General features: G+C 36.4%; 1 protein-coding gene and 2 non-coding genes across 3 annotated transcripts; all 3 read right to left on the bottom strand.

The window, feature by feature from the left end:
* Positions 1-45: 45 nt before the first annotated feature.
* Positions 46-3,853, bottom strand: zgc:193801 (uncharacterized protein LOC564476 homolog). Its single transcript, XM_060891160.1, has 8 exons — positions 3,715-3,853; positions 2,940-3,138; positions 1,974-2,164; positions 1,706-1,888; positions 1,362-1,520; positions 1,008-1,133; positions 804-896; positions 46-694 (listed from the first exon to the last, which is right to left on the bottom strand). The coding sequence occupies exons 1-8, from the start codon at positions 3,727-3,729 to the stop codon at positions 272-274; spliced, it is 1,389 nt and encodes a 462-aa protein (XP_060747143.1). The 5' UTR covers positions 3,730-3,853; the 3' UTR covers positions 46-271.
* Positions 3,854-4,115: 262 nt separating this feature from the next.
* On the bottom strand, positions 4,116-4,187 carry trnac-gca (transfer RNA cysteine (anticodon GCA)). Its single transcript has one exon. It is a non-coding gene; the product is annotated as a tRNA-Cys (tRNA).
* A 362-nt stretch (positions 4,188-4,549) lies between these two features.
* On the bottom strand, positions 4,550-4,621 carry trnaa-ugc (transfer RNA alanine (anticodon UGC)). Its single transcript has one exon. It is a non-coding gene; the product is annotated as a tRNA-Ala (tRNA).
* Positions 4,622-19,382: the final 14,761 nt, after the last annotated feature.

Genomic DNA, 19,382 nt, shown 5'->3' with positions numbered 1-19,382 from the left:
CATTATCATCATTCTTCTTCTTCTTATTGTATACATTTAGTTATATTATTTAACACTGTAATTACTTAATTACAGAAATGACAAGCATTGTAGACTGCATTTCTTCTTATAAATATGTAAAGTACAAGCCAATATAAAACTTTTGTATTGACTTTAAAATTTGATTTTTCAGGAGAAGACAAAGTAATTATCAGATGTAATAATGTGAATATAGCCTTGGTATCCAAAAAACAGCTAGAAGAGTCATGACTGCGTGAATGTCTTGTTAGCATTAACTAATACGTGAGACTTTGACTTCAATTGTTCCTCCACAATCTTCTTCAGAGCTTCGCTTCCTAGACACTTGAAAAACTTCTTCTTTAACCTCCAGGTCCTGGATCAGTGCTGTGTCTGATCTTGGGCTTTCCAGATTGGAAATGGTGTCCTCCTGAGGTCTAAACTCCACAAGCTGCCCTCTCAGTTCAACCTGCTCTGGCTGGAGTGGAACCCCTATGATCTCCAGTCCCGGTATCCCACCTACTATTGTCCCCTGAACCTCCACTTGGTCCTGCGATTGGTCCCCAGCAGAGTCGATCTCTAGTGCATCCGTGTGGCCATTGAGTGGAACATTGCTGGCCTGGGAGAGGATTTCCTGCCTTAATGAAACCAGCTGGGCCTGTAGTAGCTCTTTGTGCTGACTCTGCAGACTGTCCATCTACAACACAGAACAGAGCAAGAAATTAGTAAAGTGAGCAGAACATATTCACATTACCTTGTTTATCTATTAACTAGTTACATATACAAGAGGCAGAACATGTTCTAACCAGTTTGGCCAGTCTCTGCTGGCTGTGATCTGGACAGCGGTACACCTGCAGCTCCTCAAACATCTTCACGTTAGATTGAACCAGACTTGCAATCTAAACAAAATAAGACGACATGACAGAGAACAATGGAAAGACTATGAGAACACATGCTGCCAACCTGAACAAGAATGAAGCGTGAAAACCTTCACCGCATTAAGAACACACCTGTTCTTTCAGCTGCTTAATTTCGGACCGTAGACTCTTCTCTACGCTCTCTTTTTCCTGTCGAAGTATATCTAACTGCTCATTGAGCTCCAGTAGATGTTTCTGCAGGTCCAAACTCTCCTCATTCTAAATCATCATATCACAGGAAAAGAAATGGTCAGTACATTAGCAGATTTTTGATGTCACGATAGCCACATATATCAAACTGTAATGGTTACCTTAATTGAACAAAACTAACTTCAGCTGTGCTAAGAGCCTAAGGTCAACGTAGAAAAAATCATCTATAGCTTAGAACTGTATTTTGCTTTTTTCCCCTGAGAAAAAAAAAAAAACTGAGAATGATGCATGATGAACCTGTTCCGTAATGATGCCTGTAGCTTCATCATAGATCAAGTTGCCTGTGTTTCCATCAGGGTCCATTAAAACCAGGGTTTGGGTTCCTGCTGATGCAGGCTGGGAGGAGCCTACCTCCTCTTCAGCCCCAAGTGGTATGCCATTACTCTCACCATCTTCCTTTACAAGACAGAAAGCAGCACCATCATCACATACTAACAGGAATAAGTGGTTAAAGGAGGCCAAAAAATGTGAAACCAAAATGCATTGGAGAAGCTTGAGTTTCACATGTGTGTGTACAAAAAAAAATACACTAGACTGAAAAAATGTGTAATACACCAGTTAAGTCAAGTTAGCTAGACTACCTTATGCTCAACAGTAAGTAAGGTGGTAGTCTCAGTGACGGAGGCAGTGGTGAGGACTGGTGGTGTGATGACGGAGCTGACAGCAGTGATGTCTCCTCCGGTACCCAAACTCACAGCTAGCCCACTGTACGCTTTGGCCTTAGCCTCCGGGTTGCCTTTATAGTACTGCCTGCAATTCACATCCTAATGAAAAACACAGCTTGGTGATGATACATGATACACTCTTTGTTGCTTTAAATTATCCATCAAACCTGAAACCCTCACTCACCTGTGTAACCTGGATTTGGAATGTGGTGTGTGGGTTTCGGAAGTGAGTTTTGTAGTGCTTGACGGCCTCGTCCCTCCTGTTAAAGCCGTTCCTGCAGCGGTAGCAGTGCCAGTGTGCTCCTTTAAACCTCTTCTCGCCTTTAATGGTGCCCACGATCTCACAATGGTTACAGCAACGCAACACCTTCAAGCCTGAGGGTACAAGAAAATTAATTACTACATAAAAAATAAATAAAAAAAAACACTTGTGATCACATTCATGTAGAGGTTTCCATTGAGACTGGGATCAGATGGAGTGGGTGGTTTTTGCATAGAGGACAAAGAAAGGCCTTAAATATTAACAGAAAAGCACATTGCAGGTTGATAATGTGGTGCTGCTCAATACATTTCTATTTATTTTCATTAAATGCTGCTCAGGGTCTAGGTAAACAGAGACAGTGAAGTTAGAAATGATTAGAAATGATCATTTTAGACAGGAACATTTGAAAGGACTGGGATTACATACATATTTGTTTTGTTTTGAAGCTGTATGAGGTCATATACATTCTTAATGGCACCCATTCACCTTAAAATAGAGAAATGGCTTATAATTTGGCCTATTATATTTTGAACCAAAGGTATTAATAGAAAGCCTTTTCCAACCCCAAATTAAAAAAAAGACAAAACTGAAGTAGCTCTAGTGGTTAAGGCTCTGGGTTGTTAATACAAAGGTTGTTTTTCCGGAAGTTGGGATATAAGAACAAAGAATTTCACTGTGCTGTAATGTATATGTGACAAAATAAAGGGTTATATTCCATTATTTTAAGCGATGCACAATACGAAACCTTCACATTTGACCAATATTAAACGAATAGAGTTTTGTTTCTTTTTGATATAAGCATACAAACACATGGAAATTAGTCATCACATAGCACAAACCCAAAATTCTCCTATTCACTAACAACTGCCTCATAATTTTATGTCTGACCAGCAAACTCGATGCTCTTGTCAACATGTTTGATGCGGAAGTGGGCACGGAGTATAACAGGATCCTGGTACGCCTCAGCTACCGTACAAAGCGGACAGTGCATGTGCACTCCTTTCTCACTCCCAGCACACTTGTCATCCTGACACAACACGGGTACGTAGGAGTGTTCTGTAGCCCTGACCCGCACCGAAGGATGGGCCTGTAGGAGAAGAGAGATGTAAATTACTAAATAAATAAACAAACAAACATACAAACAGCTGTAGTACAGATCAGACAGGAAAGTTTTCACAGACCCTAAAAACAAGTAAGTTTAGTGTTTAGAATAAGATTTTAGCTGAACATACCAGCACTAGAGGGGCACGACAACAGCACCCTCGTGTGGTGAATCTAAGAATTACATGTGCTGCAGACCGGATGAGCTAAAAGCAGCTAAATTGTTTTAGACATTCTCTATAACGTTATTAACACAACTATTTAACTATGTACAGGATACATAATGGAAAATACTCCATCTCAAAATGTTAAACACTTACTGAAATGTAAATGATCTGTTTAATACAAGCGGTTGTAAAAGGCTGAGTCCCAAATGCCTCCCTGTAGGACACATGGATGCATAGACACCGTGTAAAAGGCGTTCATTTATACAGGGAACTAACTGGGATGCATTTGGGATTCCACCAACGACTGAGATGCTAATTTGACTAGCTAGCCAACAAACAATTGACCAACAATAGCTCAAAATATTCAGATTTCAAGCTTTAAAAGGAATACTCACGACAAACGCCGCCATAGTGTGCTTTAATTACAGAAACGAACACGAAATGATGCCGTTTACCGGCGTTTTCGCAGTTTTAGTCTGCAAAACATGTTCTAGTCCAGCGGCTTTGTGTTGTTCGTCACATGCTTGTGTGTACACACCTACGTCACCCGTGCTGTGTACACCGAGATCACGTGAGGTTGTAAAAACCGTGCGCACTGTTAGTTCATTGGATGATGTCGAGCTCAATGTTGGTTCGCAGCCAATCAGCTCGTTCAGCGAACTGTTTTGATGCTAGGAACCTTTTTACTGATAATTAGTTTTTTTAAACGGCTTTTGTAGAATGTTATTAAATGAAGTTTTATAACCTCCTTGCCTCGCGGTGTTAATAATAAAAGCAATAAATGTCAATTCAAAAGAGGGGGCACCCGGATTTGAACCGGGGACCTCTTGATCTGCAGTCAAATGCTCTACCACTGAGCTATACCCCCATAGCACACTAGTAGTTTTAAAGGGTTACTGTATTACATGATTCATGATGCAGTGTTGCTCTTTTTAAAACATGGCACACTTACTCAACAAAACGAGTGAGTTGATGATGCTCTATAGTAGATGTAGCAGATCAACTGGTCAGTCTGTAATATTTTTTACAGTAAATATAGACTGTAGTACTCGTGTATTGTCAATATTATACAACGCATCATTTAAGATTACTAGGTTTGTAATGTATACACGTGCACCACCATTAAACGTGGTCGGTTTCGAGAAATAAATTATTATATGTTTGGTCTCAGTTGTAATCCTGCTTAATATATTTTGCCGTTATATAAGATATAGAATCAAAACAAAAATGTGGAGATGCCGGGGATTGAACCCGGGGCCTCATACATGCAAAGCATGCGCTCTACCACTGAGCTACATCCCCTACTGCTTAAAAAAGCTTAGCATGGATTAAATTCAAACAAACAAACATGGGCACACAGAGTGTTGTGCTGATAACTTACATTTTATTAGGATTTTATTAGGATTTTGAATGCATCCATGTTGACACAGTCGCATAATCGCTGTAGATTTGTCAGCTGCTAATTCTTACCATGACTCTTCCATTCTAACACATCACAAGGGAGTCCTACTAGGTTTAGACCCAGTGACTGAGGAGCCCACTGAAGAGCAGTTTGTATTGTCTGAGACAAACTGTACTTTGTGACATGGTGCATTAACATGCTGAGTAACCATTATAATGTGGCCATACAGTGATTCACACACAGAGCAGCAAGACATATTAAGGTGCACAATGTAAGCATTCCTCACACAATTATACCACTACTGCTAGCCTGAACTGTTGAAACATCTTTCTCGTCTACAAGGCATTTGTGCTTGTAGAATTAAAACACAATGAATCCCCCTTTCCCCAATTTACAACACGTTTTGTGAACTGCACTGATTTGCACCAAATCAACAACATATCAAAGTGTTTACATGCTGTACATTTTTGCTCACTTTGCACATGCTGTGTTGCACACCACATTTCAATACCTGCAAACTGCTGCTATTACATAAGTGTATATATTTATGTTTAATAGAACCCTCTTGATCAGATTCCTATATTTCTGCACAAAATACTGTATAATACGTAGTATGTACAATTCAATTCAATTCAATTCAAATATATTTGTATTTGTTTGTTTTAACAATGGGCACTGTCTCAAAGTATTATACCAAGCATTATAAATATTATACCAAGATTAATATAACACAAAATTTCATGATTAATGTCTTGGTCCTGTAGTGTTTTGTATTGTCTGTTTGCACTGTCTTTTGCCTCGCACTGTTGTTCTGTGTAGCACCATGGTCCTGGTGAATCATTCATATATGGTTGGGAATAACACTAAAAGCTTCTTGACCTGACTTGACTATTCTGTGTAAACTCTATAGATTGTTGTGTGTGAAATATCAATAGATCACCAGTCTTTTTTGTCATGCTACACAGCAAGAAGTAACAACCAGTGTTTCAGAGCAAAATGTGATAATCATCCAAACAGTTTTCTAATGAATTTGTGTGTGTGTGTGTGTTTGTGAAGTTATAAGTAGTTATGACTTAATAAGCACACATATTGAAATATAATTAAACACAGCACAGCTCTATTCAACTAGTAACTCTCACACATTTTCCTCACACCAACCAGAGTGTGTATGGAGATTATTTGTGAACATTTCCAATTATCCGGATATGAGAGAGGTTTTGAGCAAAGTTATCAAAATTAGAATCAGAATCAGATGCACTGGCCAAGTGTGTTGACACACACAAGGAATTTGGTTCCAGCTGTTTGTGACTGTCAAGAGTACAGACATAAATAACACTATACTATACAAGACAAGATAATACAGACTATACAAGACAATGCAGATGTGATACAATAGACTGTATGAGTATTAAATATGAATACATATTATATGACTGATCAGTTATGTACATAAAGTGCGAGAAGTGCATGTTAGTGTAAATAACAGTATTGTGCAATATTATGCAGCAACAGTAGTGTGTGTGTAACCTATACGGATGATGTGATGACTGACAGTTCTAATAATGCAGTACTTATAGATATGAAGCAGGGAATATAATTACAGTGAGTTGTTAATCAGGGTGATTGTCTGGGGAAAGAAACTGTTCCTGTGTATGGCAGTTTTGGTAAGCAAAGATCTGAAAGAGGTTGTGTCCAGGGTGAGAAGGGTCAGTGGTCACCAATTATTTTTTCTGCTGTTTTTACTGTGCATTGCAGTCTGTTTCTATCCTGGTTTGTTGCTGCACCAAACCAGATGGTGATGGATGTGCACAGGACAGATTCAATGACTGCAGTGTAGAACAGCATCAACAGCTCCTGTGGCAGACCATACTTCCTTAATTGACGTAGAAAGTACATCCCCTGCTGGGCCTTTTTGATTAGGGAATTAATGTTGCACTCCTATTTCAGGTCTTATTCCTATAATATAGTATATTCCTAGATATAATATAGTGTTATTACGTTGCAATGAGTCTTATCCCTTTGCCACCATAGTGTGTGTCCGGAAGCTCATTAGAATTAAATAAATAAATAAAAAGAATATAAAGTATGGGTCAGAAAAGTGCAGAAGCAACAAAAAAATCTTCTCAAATGCATTCATAGCTTTCAGAATGTTAGAGTTGTATCAGAAATGCAAACTGATGCAATTACAGATGTTGCCTTAATAAACTAGCCTTAATTTCTGTCAGATGTAAAAATTTCAGTAGCCTTCATGTGTCCAAATGACTTATATGATCAGTTTGAACATTAGCATAATGTTAGACTAAAATGCAACTTGAAACATCAGGACTTACAAAGGTCTGATACACGTTTTGTTGGTTTTTGTCGATTAACTAATGCAACAGGCAAAACACTCGTGTTTCAGAAAGCATATTTTTATTATGTATGAATAAATATTCATATTCAAAATGGGACACCAAAGGGCAATAAAACTTTTACCAAAGTTTTAGTTTATTCATGCTTTAACAACATTTTTAGTTTTAAACCATATCATCATGCTAGAATCAACTTTAGGACTGTTATTTTGTTATAGTAGCCATTATTGTTGTTGTTATAAAACCTTACTACACACTTCCAGGGTTGAGGGTTTGATTCTTGTGTTTCGGGGATTTCCTCCAGGTGCTCCTGTGTCCTCCCAAGTCGAAAATAAGTGTTGTAGGAGGATTGGCTGTATTTTGAACCAGGAGAGGGACTAGTGGAAGTAGATATACAGGCTCCTTTTATAGAATAGAATAGAATAGAATAGAATAGAATAGAATAGGATTTACATTTGTTCAAAATTTACCTGTTCAACCAGTCGGCTGTGTTGGTTTTTATCGGTGGGCTTAAATTTACTCACTGATTCTATAACATTGATTTATGCAGGTGCTGATTATTAGTCTTTTTCCATTTAAAAATCAACTAGTACCTTTGTTTATCTCATGTATGGTGTAGTACTGCTAAAAATGGTTTCTTCATGTGAACTAATACTAAACTTAAAGTAATCAATTACGGGTAAATCTACTTTAACTAGTACCTTATATGCTTTAGAATACAACATGTCTATATATATTAAAGTAGGTCAATAATTTAAGCAGACATTTTGAATGTTTTAATGCATGGGATACTGTAAATATGAGTTATATAAGAACATTTGTGTCTTGTCTCTGTCTGAATTCACACATTTGTGCTGTCAGTCATTGTGGTGTTACACAATCATTAATGATGGAAAGCAAAGTAGTTCACAACGTTCCTCAGTCCTACAAAGATCCCATCATCAACAGCAAAAAAGAGGTCAGGCACCTATACAAGCCAAAGATTGCCTTCTTTTCTTCAGCTGTCTACTGGCAGTACATGCTTTGATTATTGTCATCAACTGTTCTTTGTTAGACGCCTTTCCCTGTGGGCCATTTTTGACACTCGGTCTGATGTCCATTTGATTCTGATTATGGTTTAAAAATTGGCCTTATATGTCCGTGAAATATAAAGTGTTCTCCCTTTTTGCTCTCTTTTCACTCATCACTTCTGAGTTTGCCTTCATCATCGAGAACTGGCATGGTGCTGAAAAGGAACTCCAGCAGAATAAGACAGTAAAGTAGGCTTTGTACAAACAGGGAAAATGTTAAGACTTGCATTCATGGGTCATGGTGAATTCCAGTCCTAAAATCAGCACATTGGTCTCTCAGTCAGACTTGAATGGACAATGAAACTCATGTGCTTCTAGCTAAAGGATCAGAAGTCAGATCTACCCATGGTTCCACTTCATCAGTTAAAGCAGAAACAAAGGCTATAGATTTCAGACACCATGCAGGGGTTAATATTAGAATGTGTTAGAATGATTGTGGTGTGAAACTCCCTGCTCCTGAGCCAGAGCTGAAATGCCGTCATGTGCAGCAGACCTAAAGGTTTAACATTGGCTGCTGCTGCCATGAGCCCTAACACTCTTTGTGCATAAGCAGGGGAGAGCTGCTGGCCTAACCGATTGCCTCTCACAGTAGAGAGGATGGAACTCACTCAAGTGTGAGAGATATGTGCCTGCAGCGTGATTGGTTCTCTGAGAGGGAGAAAGTACACTCTTCTTCACCTCGATGACTGGCTGCCATATCCTACGACTGGGCCAAAATGAGACAGTCATCTAAATAGTTGAGTATAGAGACACCCTGGAGTACACAGATACCCAGTTGATAGAAGGCCCTAGCTCCTGGCTGTGGCAGGAGATCAGCTCCTTGAATGCTGCTGACTGGTGTGTCAGTTCCTGGCACTTGACGATGACATCGTATTACCGACACCGTCCAATAGGCCCTGGGGCAATATCGGGGAGTCCAGGAGAAAAGTTTTGTCTTTAATCCCAATATGGTTGAGCCACAGTTCTCCCTCTGTGACATCTAATGCAGCCATGGAACTGCTGAGGGTACGGGCCGTTTTGTGGCACAGAGGGCTAGGTCTGAGGCTCAGCGAGGTTCTGAAACTGCTTCCGGGATTAGACCCTCACCACAGTCCAGGTTCTTTAGCAGGTCAGCCTAGTAAGCCTCACCAATTTAAGAAAAAGCAAAGGATATTGATTTTAGATAGCAATTTCAGCACAACAGCTGGAGGATAGAATAAATTTTTACTTCAGACAATTTAAGATTGCAATTTAAGAATACAGGGAAAGTAATACATGGGCTAATAATAAATGGATTACAAAGACTTTTTTGTTTCTTATGGTTCTGTTTTTATACCTAGCCTGTATTTGATCAGCTCAATAAACAATAATTGAAACATTGTTCTATTTCAATCTCTCAATTACACAAATTATAACTTTACAACAAAAACGAATGACAATTTATTTGTTAAATGTGGTCTAATAATTGCAAACATTAATCACAAATGTCATCTATATTGTTTGGGATTAAGATATGTGTGGCAGACAATATGTGTAAAGGACTTTTATGTATGTATTATCTATGTTTTTTATGTATTTTTTATAATGCTTTAAAAAGCCTAATACAATGACCAGAACAATACTAAAGAGTGAAAAAACAGGGTTAAAAAAGATAATAATAATAATTTAAAAAATGAACTATAAGAGTCTGTGGTTTTAATGGCTGTATTAATAAATATGTATGTATTAATAAATATGAATTCCTTCTTGGCGGGTTGGAGATTTCTTATAATGATAAGAATTGCCATTAATAAGGGAGTCTGTCCTCACAATAGAGGTAACAACAGATATAGCACTATCTATGATTTTAGGAAATCCAAAGCTTTCAAACAAATCACACATTTCCTAAAATTTCTGAAGGAAGTCTTTATTCTCGCTGTAAATGCACTTTCATCTCCGTAGCTGTGAGTAATTTAGAGGTGCCAGTCCACCTAATGGGCATGTGGACAAGAGACAGACATTTTTTTACAGACATTTTTTTACAGTCAGACAGAAACATAACAAGGTGAAGGAAGAAACTAGACCAAGGCAGAAAGAGAACAAGCCCTGTATCCAGATCAATACTTTTAATTTAATACATTTTCAAATATTTTGTATTCACATATCTATTTTATATTTATTTTTAAAATAGATGAATACGGATAAGAAGATAGGATAAAGTATTGGAAAAAGTCTGATATATATAAATATATATATATAAACTGTATATATGTGTATACTGTACTACCTGTGATGTGAGCTTTCGGCAAGTGCATTCATCATATACAAAAAGGACATGCACTAATTCTGTAAAAAAAAAAAAAAAAAAAAGAGCACATTAACCCTTCATAATGCTGGTCAACTCATAAGTAACTGTGCAGGAACCAAGCAGGAACCAGTGACTAATTATCCTTTAAAAGTGCTCTGTTTAGATGCACAGCATCACTGTGTCCACTGATTCTCTGATCCTTCGGGAACATAACAAACCCAAACACTAAAGTATCTTATATAATATTAACAGGTATCTATTGTTTTTAACTATAAGCAGCAGTTTCGTATTTTGAGAAATCATGGATGTTATGAAAGCTGCCTAGATTTCACAGTCATTAAATAAAAGCTAGACATTGCTAATTAGTGCATCTGGTGGAGACCAATGAGTCATGTCTCTGAGTTTGAGGAGCTGTACAAGTTAAAAAGGAGTCTAAGTTACACTCTGCAAATTGATATTACAGAATTACATTGAAAATCAAGCAAAATATTTGGCAAAACTAGAAATTTTCTGCAGATTTGCGGCCAAGTCGAGTTGAGTGACATCACAACATAAGTGCATCGAACATCTATTAAAAATTAGTGAAATATTAGAAATATTCTAATAAAATCAGGACATGATTTTAACCCATGGTCCAGTGGAGTAATACAGTATATTTAAAACTTCCTTCTGCTCATATAATTAGTGTGACAAAAAACAATGCTTTAGGGCAGAGATGTTTTTGTGTTTCTGCATTGACAGGAACCTTGGGGATGACAGTGTATGAGCACATTTCAACAAAAGATAATGAGAGACACAATCTCTCTATAAAGCACACAATCCTTTCAAAGTTTCATAACAAAATTTTGGGCTCTTACTGCACTGAGCGAGACCAGATGATTGTATAGCATTTGTACATCTAAACTCAGTTTCTGTATGTTTGTCTAGAGTCAGAACCAAACAAGGAGAAGCTGCATTTATGCTACACATAACATATGGAACCTAACATCTCTCCCAAAATGTGGTAGCATTTTATGAATTTAAAGCTAAAAAACATGGTTACCTTGTGTTTTTGATGTACACTTAGGACTAGCACTGCATTGCACTTCATCTCTATTTTCCTGTCTATTTTATTAAATTGTTTTATAATACATATTCTAGTGTATTCTCTATGTTTGATCTTGCTCTCAAATCACTGATGTTTTGTCATTTCACCCCCACTTCTCAAATTCTCTAAATTATTTACATGGTTCTGTAAATCTTTTACAATTTATATCTCTGTGATACAAACAGTCCACAGCAAATCATTTCTTCATATCAGTAATCTTTTGCAATTTTACACCAGCAACCATCTGCACTCCCACATTCAGCATCATTCTGCTTATTGATACGGATAACCCGGTTTTCAGACTTTGTATGTTCTCTGATCTCGACTCTACCCTTGACGCTGACTCTGATTAACGTTATTGAATTTTTCTTCACTTTTGTTCCTTATTTTTAAAAAAATCAATTTTCTAAAATTTTGTCTATTCCTACTTTTCTGACTTATTGTAAATACAGTAAAACCTTCTGCACTTGTATCTAAACTCCAAGCATCTGCTTTATGACACATGTATTTACTTTAACATAGCAATATTTGTAAAACTTTGTGAGGAATTTTATCTATAAGAGTAATTAAAGCAAGCAACAGACCCCTTCGAAAAGAACCAGAAAATATTTAAAGTAATTTTGGAGATTTTTGCTAATTTTGATTTCAGTTTGCACACCAGTATATAGGGGTAAAAGATAGCACAGTAGCAGTAGCTATTATCCCTTTGAATACGAGTTACTCTTGGATGAATGTTTTTTTCAGACAATAGCAAATAGCATTTTTCCCAAAATAATGAATAATGCAATTATTCAAAACATTTGGGAGACTGACTGAAACAACTATTTACTTTCTACAAACTATCTACAAACCAAAGCTAAAAATGAATAATGATAACTGAAAATGTAAATGCAAACATACATAAATAAGTACAACAATCCACTCTCTCTGGTTATTGAAATTGATGAAGGTTTCAGAAATTGAAAGCACCAAAATTATTCAACACACCAACAAACCCATGTAATTATGAAGAACACCGTAACACTACAATTGCTCTGAAAGCTTTGGGGCTGCAAATGCAACAAACAGTTTAGCACTCCAACTCTTCAACAGTAAACAGTTGATATATTCAACAAAATAGACATGGTGTTAAAAGCTGAAAGCAATTGTTAACTATATAGTACACAGTTATAGAAGGGAAATGATTTATCAAGCAATTTCAAGATTTGTTCCAAATATTGGAGTTTCTTATTGACACCCTGTCTTAAAAATGTAAAATATTGACATTGTACATAAATATACAAATATATAAATTGTTAAAAGAAAGCGCCATATAAATAAAATTGAATAGAATTTAATAAACAAACATCAGTTAAAAATTGGCCTCATTTATCAGGCTGTATATGTATAGTTTTACTCATAATTCGTTTGTAGTAAGAAATAAGCAAGCACATGAGAACTGCATCAAGCCTTTTTTTCCTGTTAAGCCTTTTGTATATTGAACAGACTTGTATGTATAGTCATAGCAAGAAGCTCTACCTGCTGGGCGTTAAGCTATAAATTACAATTAGCCAAGTGGTTGGACGTCATAAAATGATTGCATCTTTACGAGCCACTGTGCTGTAAAGGGTTGATTTCTAATAATAAGCAGTTAATGGCAAGAAGAGTAACGCTAATTTTCAGCTGGTAACCATAGCACCAGTGACTATATGACTAATGTACACTGTGCCATATTTCTGAAAATTTGGCATAAACAATCAATCCACCTATCAGCATGATTTTGGGAGGAAAAAAGCTGGAGAAACAGGAGGAACCTCTCAGAGTCACAGGAGACATCCAGTTAATAACCATGCAAAAAAATCTTATTAGGATTCCAATAAAAACTTGCACAGGATTCTAGGAATTTTTATCATATTAGCGATACTAGTCTTGTAAGATTCCTATAGGAATTGTCTTAACAATTCACAGACAAGACATAAATATTTTAAGGATCCTAAAGATTCACAATTTCCACTGTATTTTTTTAAACATGCAGCACTTTTTTATTTGACTGTCTTGCAATTTGATGAATTGTAGAATTGAAGGAATTAACTGTTTAAAACATTTTGTTCCATGAATGATTAACTATCAATGAAATGGTTCATAGAAATATTTCAGTCTTAAAGAAAAAATCTCTGTAATATCCAATAGTTTTTCAGCAAATGGTATTTCAGCAATTTCCTATAAAACACAGTGTTCCACTAAGACTCTAAAAAAAACAAGATCCTACAGGATAAAATGGAATTCCAATAGGAGTTTTGAGACGGGAAAAGTCATTAACCCGAATTAAGACTTGAACTGCGGATCCTCGTGCTATTATGTGGTACAGCTACCAGAAAAACCTATTGCCAGTGAAACTGACTCACTTAGATTTGGAGCTAGTAACTGGGTTTCATTTGCTCTTTCAGCATTTGGCAGATGTCTTTCTCATTTATATAAAAAAAGTTAAGAGTTCAGAGACTTGCTCAAGGGCTCAGGAGTGGCAGCTTGCTCTTTCTGGAATTTGAAATTACAACCATCTTTAGGTTGTCATCTTTAGACAGGTTAATGTGAGCATTTAAATGCAAGAAGCTGTTTTAACTAATGGCCACTTCTGTTTTGACCACTTCAGGATCAAAACTGAAGTCAGAGTTCATTTTGTCCAAACCTCTTTTCCTGTCTCTTTAAAAATGATTTGTATTAAAAAGTTTTTTTTCCTGCTAATTGCAAGGTGTGAACGAATATGTGGATGTGTGTGCATGGTGGACTGCAATAGACTATCATCCCATCCAGTAACCCCAGCCTTTCCATGATATGCTCCCGAGTCTCCATGATCCTGACCAGGATAAACCCCTTTCTGAAGACGGCTCAACGCTAATACAGAGTATTACAGAACACACTTTAGCATTTTTTTAAAAAAAACAACAAAACCCAGAAATCAGCAATAATATACAATAAAAAATACTGCTAATAAACTGCAGGTTAAAGTGGCTGAGCAAAATGCAAACTGGATTAACCTTTAAAAATGTTATAAGCTAAGGGAAACTAGCAAACACTCATATCCAATGAAATATCTTTGAACTAGCCAAGAACATGAATGGTGGACGACTGAACAAATGCGCACAGGGGAACCTTGAGAATTGAGTTGCCTTTCTAGAGATCCGTGATGTCCTTTAGCTTCAGTCATTACTTTGTGATTCAGTAGTACAGAATGCAATTAATCCCACACAATGCATCTGTAACTGAAGCACAACAGTGTAGAACCAGATCTCAGTGAGAATGCAAAGGTGTGTATGACTCTCTACCATGCGTGAGTCAAATAGTGAGTTACTATTTGTTTCAACTTCTACTACTCCTGTATTCATGCAGTTATGCTTACTATGTTTACATTATTTTAATGAAATTATATGTTTTTTTATTTTATTACTTTTTAATTTTTTTTTATTTTATTTTTTTTAGAATATGAGACTATGATTATTTTAAATAGATAAGATAAGATAAGATAAGATATACCTTTATTCGTCCCACAATGGGGAAACTTCTCTGTTACAGCAGCAGAGAGAAAGAAATGCAAATGTATAAAAGAATAGAGACATAATATAATATACAGTATATAAACAACACAATGTATAAATACAGAGAAGAAAAAAAGAGACCACGAGTAAATAGTTACGCTAATAACAATATTGCACACAGGTAATATTGCATGTTTTTCAAAATTTCTGCTATTGCACATGTTGTTTAAAATACTTTGTTATTGTTTTTGTTACAGTTAAACAGTAATCCAGTTACTGGATTGAGTTGAGTTGAGTTTTATTTATTTATTTATTTATTTATTTATTTATTTATTTATTTTTCTATTTATTTATTTATTTTTTAGAAAGAATCATTTTCCTTCTAATAAAACGAATCTCTTGCACTTAACTCATTTGTCTGCATGTGAATCGATTCATTGAGAAGAGCCTCGCGCTTTTTAACTAAAGATTGTTGTATATAAACTAGCTGAATTTGTCTATCTGAGGTTTTTACTAATTTAAGGACGACTTTACGTTATTTACGCAGGGCTTCAGGGATAAACAACGTTAGAACAAACGGAATAACGACGTCCTTAAAGCGTTAGTATGACGTGAATCGGTCTTAGTGCACGGGTGAGTCGATACTGCCTCCAGGTGAGTCGATACTGCCACCGGTCAGCGAGAAAGCACAGCACTTATTCTGAAGGTAAGAGAAGAGAAAGCCTAGGAAGAGAAAGACTAGAGAGTCAGATTGGCATGAATTCTGGTACGGATGACTGTAATGCTTTTTCCCCCACCTTCAAGGACTGGAACATAGGAGAAACTTTCAGGCAGAGGATTTCTCTCTCCTAATCTCAGAGTTAGAATACATCAAGGTAAGTTACATGGTTTTTCATGACCTACAACACTAGCTGTCAAATATGATCTATACATTTAATAGATTAACACCATGTATTAATGAAATTAGGAGATTAATGGATAAATGATGTAAACTTCCTGATGCATGCTTTAAAATTACAGCAAATGTTCAGTATACCAATTGTTCTTATTGATCTCGACCATCTCAATATTTAAGACATTAAGATTTAATCCATTTTTAATTAATCGACCATCTCAATATTTAAGACATTTGTAGTGTCCAGATTTACTGTATTGATAAATCATCACACAATGCCAACGAGCAATTTAGATATTTAAGAACAATTTTATATTTAGTTATATTTAGATCATGTTTTATAATTCATATTGCTTTTATTATATTTTATTAATCTATCATTCCCTTTCAAGTAAATGTATTTTCCTGGTCAGTTGAGTGATACCATTAATTGTACTTCTTTGTACCTTTCAAGGTGTATGGATCTTTTACCTGCGAAGGTGCATGTGTTTTATCTTTAAATAGCTTACAGCTTGTTTCTTTTTGTGTGGAATACATTTTTACCCTTGTTATGTGCTGGTTCTAGATTTTTGTAGTCAAAATTTCCTGAAGTAACGTAGGCAGAACACGACAACAAAGACAACATCATTCAAAACCTGCTATTACTTGGATTTCTGAACATATTTTTTTCTGAACATAAATTGTACCCCGTGCCCCTTCTTATTATAGATACAAGGACGAAATGGTATTCTCATGAAATAAAGCACAGCCTTATAAGTTCTCATCTCAACACAGTCGTTTGTGTGGATGCTACTATTTATGTCAGTGCTCTGCCAAAATAATAGGCAACTTCAACCAAATTCTTAATAGGACCTAGTTTTATTTTGTTTAATCTACAATAGTTCAATGCACCATAAATACTGCTGCTCCTTTCAAACATGTTAGGACTGTTTAATACATTTTCCATATGCACCTAGCCCTGTTTTCCATGTCTTATATTTTATATATATGCATTTTTTTCAGTTTAAATGAAAATTTTTTTTGTAGCTATTATTAAAAACAGCTAAACATATTCTAATTTGCTATGTATGAAATTCAGCTACAGCACTTGAGCATTATGAACATTTCTTCAGTCTGTTTACAGATGAAACTGATTAGATCATTTGGTTATGGTTATCAATAACCAATAACCAAAATGTAAATAATCTGAAAGCATCAGCTAAACATTTTCTATTCTGTAATTAATTCATTAACTTTTTTATTTATTTTTTAATTATTTCCATTTTGGTTATGGTTAGATTTAGGTGTTAGATTAAAACAGTAGACACTTAATTAAAAAGTCTAAAACCTTGCGATTTCCTCACAACTCAAATTTCTTGTCTATTCTTGTCTATTTTTCTAACCAATTCCTTTTTTCAGTGCTACAGTAGCTTTTGTGTGGAATTGGACCAGAAGGGCTAGCCTTCACTCCCCACACGCATCTGTGAGCCTTGGATGACCATGACCCTGTTGACGGTTCACCAGTTATTCTTCTTTTGACCACTTTTGGTAGGCACTAACCACTGCATATGATTAACACACCACAACACACCTGCTGTTTTTGTGATGCTCTGACTCAGTTGTTTAGCCACCACAATTTGGCTAAAAGTCACTCATTCTTACGCTTGACATTTTTCCTGCTTCCAACACATCAGAATTGAGACCTGAACGTCCACTTACTGGCTGGATCCCACCCTTTAAACAAGATAATCAGTTATTCACTGCACCAATCAGTGAGGTTAATGTTATTGCTGATAGGTTTAAGCATAATAATAAGAGTGTTAAAATATTTTTTTATTTAACAAAGCATATTCTTGTGGTGATGAATCTTTTTTAGTAAACTTTGTAGAATAGAAGCCTTTATTTTGTCACACATACCTTAAAGCACAGTGAAATTCTCTTTTATTTCTTCTTCTATTCATAGCTCACACACCTGGGGTTGATTTAAAGAGCAGAATCGTTTAGAATTGTTAATTGATAAGTCTTTCAGCATTTTCAAGTACACGTAGAAACAACAAAATTAAACCAATTGCCAGCATCCAGATGTTTGGAGAGATAAATCAGAGATGTAGACAAACACTCATTACCTGCTCATTCTCCACAACTCCTCATCCACTTCACAGCCTACATTTGCCACAGTCACAGACCACAGAACAGCCTCACAGGTCCACAGCAAACTAAAGTCCTTCTTAGTTGCCTCTATGATATCCATGATAACCTTCCTCTTTGTTGAACACTTGGGGTCCAGCAGGTGGTGTGCACGAGTACTTCACTGAGCATGCATTAAGCACTTGAACCCCATCTGTAGCACTCAAAATTCACGGTATTTTTGGCTCTCTTTGGCATCTTGTCATCCTCCATCTAATTTTGTCCATCTGACTGCGAATTCCATCATGATATTGTTTTTATGCATATGACACCAGGTTCATGTGGTTATTGAATGAGAAACTTACCAGTTAAAGGTGCCCTGCCACACGTATTTCATTACTTTTGTGGTAATGTCTGAAGTTTACCATGGACTCTGTAACATTTTTTTGTGGAAAAAATGCCTTGGTTACCTTGTTTCAAGCCATTCTAGTGTGGTATAGAAAGCCTGCAGGAAGACTCAGCTCAATTTGCGCCAGTTCTCATGAATATTCAAATGAGCTATGCTGATTGGCTAACCGCTAGGATATGAGAGCATGACTATTCATTCACCCAGCGCAATAAGTAGCCTAGGCTAGAGGAAATTTGTTTACAATCACCTTGAATTGCGGCAGAATGGCTTCTTCACAAGCCTGTTGATTTTCAGCCATCCTTGCTGTATAGGAAACTCACTGAGCTACACGAATTCTGGGGGCGCGGTCTCAAGTGGGAGAGCTCATGAATAGTAATGAGCTCAGTCATGTGTGACCAGCTTTTCCAACTGACCTGATTTCTCCCCTTATTTCTTTTAAGTGGCTAGAACTGACTGGGGAGGTAACAGTTCGTTTTCAAATTCACGACAACACAAACACATATGGACCTAACACATATCAAAAAATACAAGTAAAAACAGTTTTGTGTGGAAGGGCACCTTTAATAAGCCCTCTGTTAATTTTCATAGAAAAAAAAGGATAAATGAAATTATAACAATTCAGTGACAATTGCCTTCTCCTAACACAGTTGGTGGTTAGAAGTGGTGACCCGATTCCACGGGCTAATGAAGCATGGAACTGTAAGGATTGGAAAGATCCAGCGATAGCAGGTATCTGTTCTTCTTTCTGGCTTCTATAAACATTTCTGTGTGTTCAATGTAACCTGGCACTTTGGGTATCCTTCTCATTTGCACAGAGATGTTGGTATAGGATATTTAGGACTTTTGGTGGGCTTGAAACAGTACAGAAGAATACTTTCCCCTCTACACAGAGAAGTGAATGGATGTAAACTGCTAAATGGTCTTTGCGTTCTCGTCCATGGCATCCAGATCCTGCACATAGTCAC

The sequence above is a fragment of the Tachysurus vachellii genome, chromosome 17 (genome assembly GCF_030014155.1).
Source record: "Tachysurus vachellii isolate PV-2020 chromosome 17, HZAU_Pvac_v1, whole genome shotgun sequence".
NCBI lineage: Eukaryota > Metazoa > Chordata > Actinopteri > Siluriformes > Bagridae > Tachysurus > Tachysurus vachellii.
The sequence above is the reverse complement of the archived record's forward strand: the minus strand, read 5'-3'. Positions and strand labels throughout refer to the sequence as shown.

Excerpts from the sequence above, each read along its gene's own strand:
- zgc:193801 (XM_060891160.1), bottom strand. Across the intron at positions 1,889-1,973 it reads TCCAAATCCAGGTTACACAG|GATGTGAATTGCAGGCAGTA; the intron begins GTGAGTGAGGGT and ends GTTTTTCATTAG. Across the intron at positions 1,521-1,705 it reads TACTTACTGTTGAGCATAAG|GAAGATGGTGAGAGTAATGG; the intron begins GTAGTCTAGCTA and ends TGTCTTGTAAAG.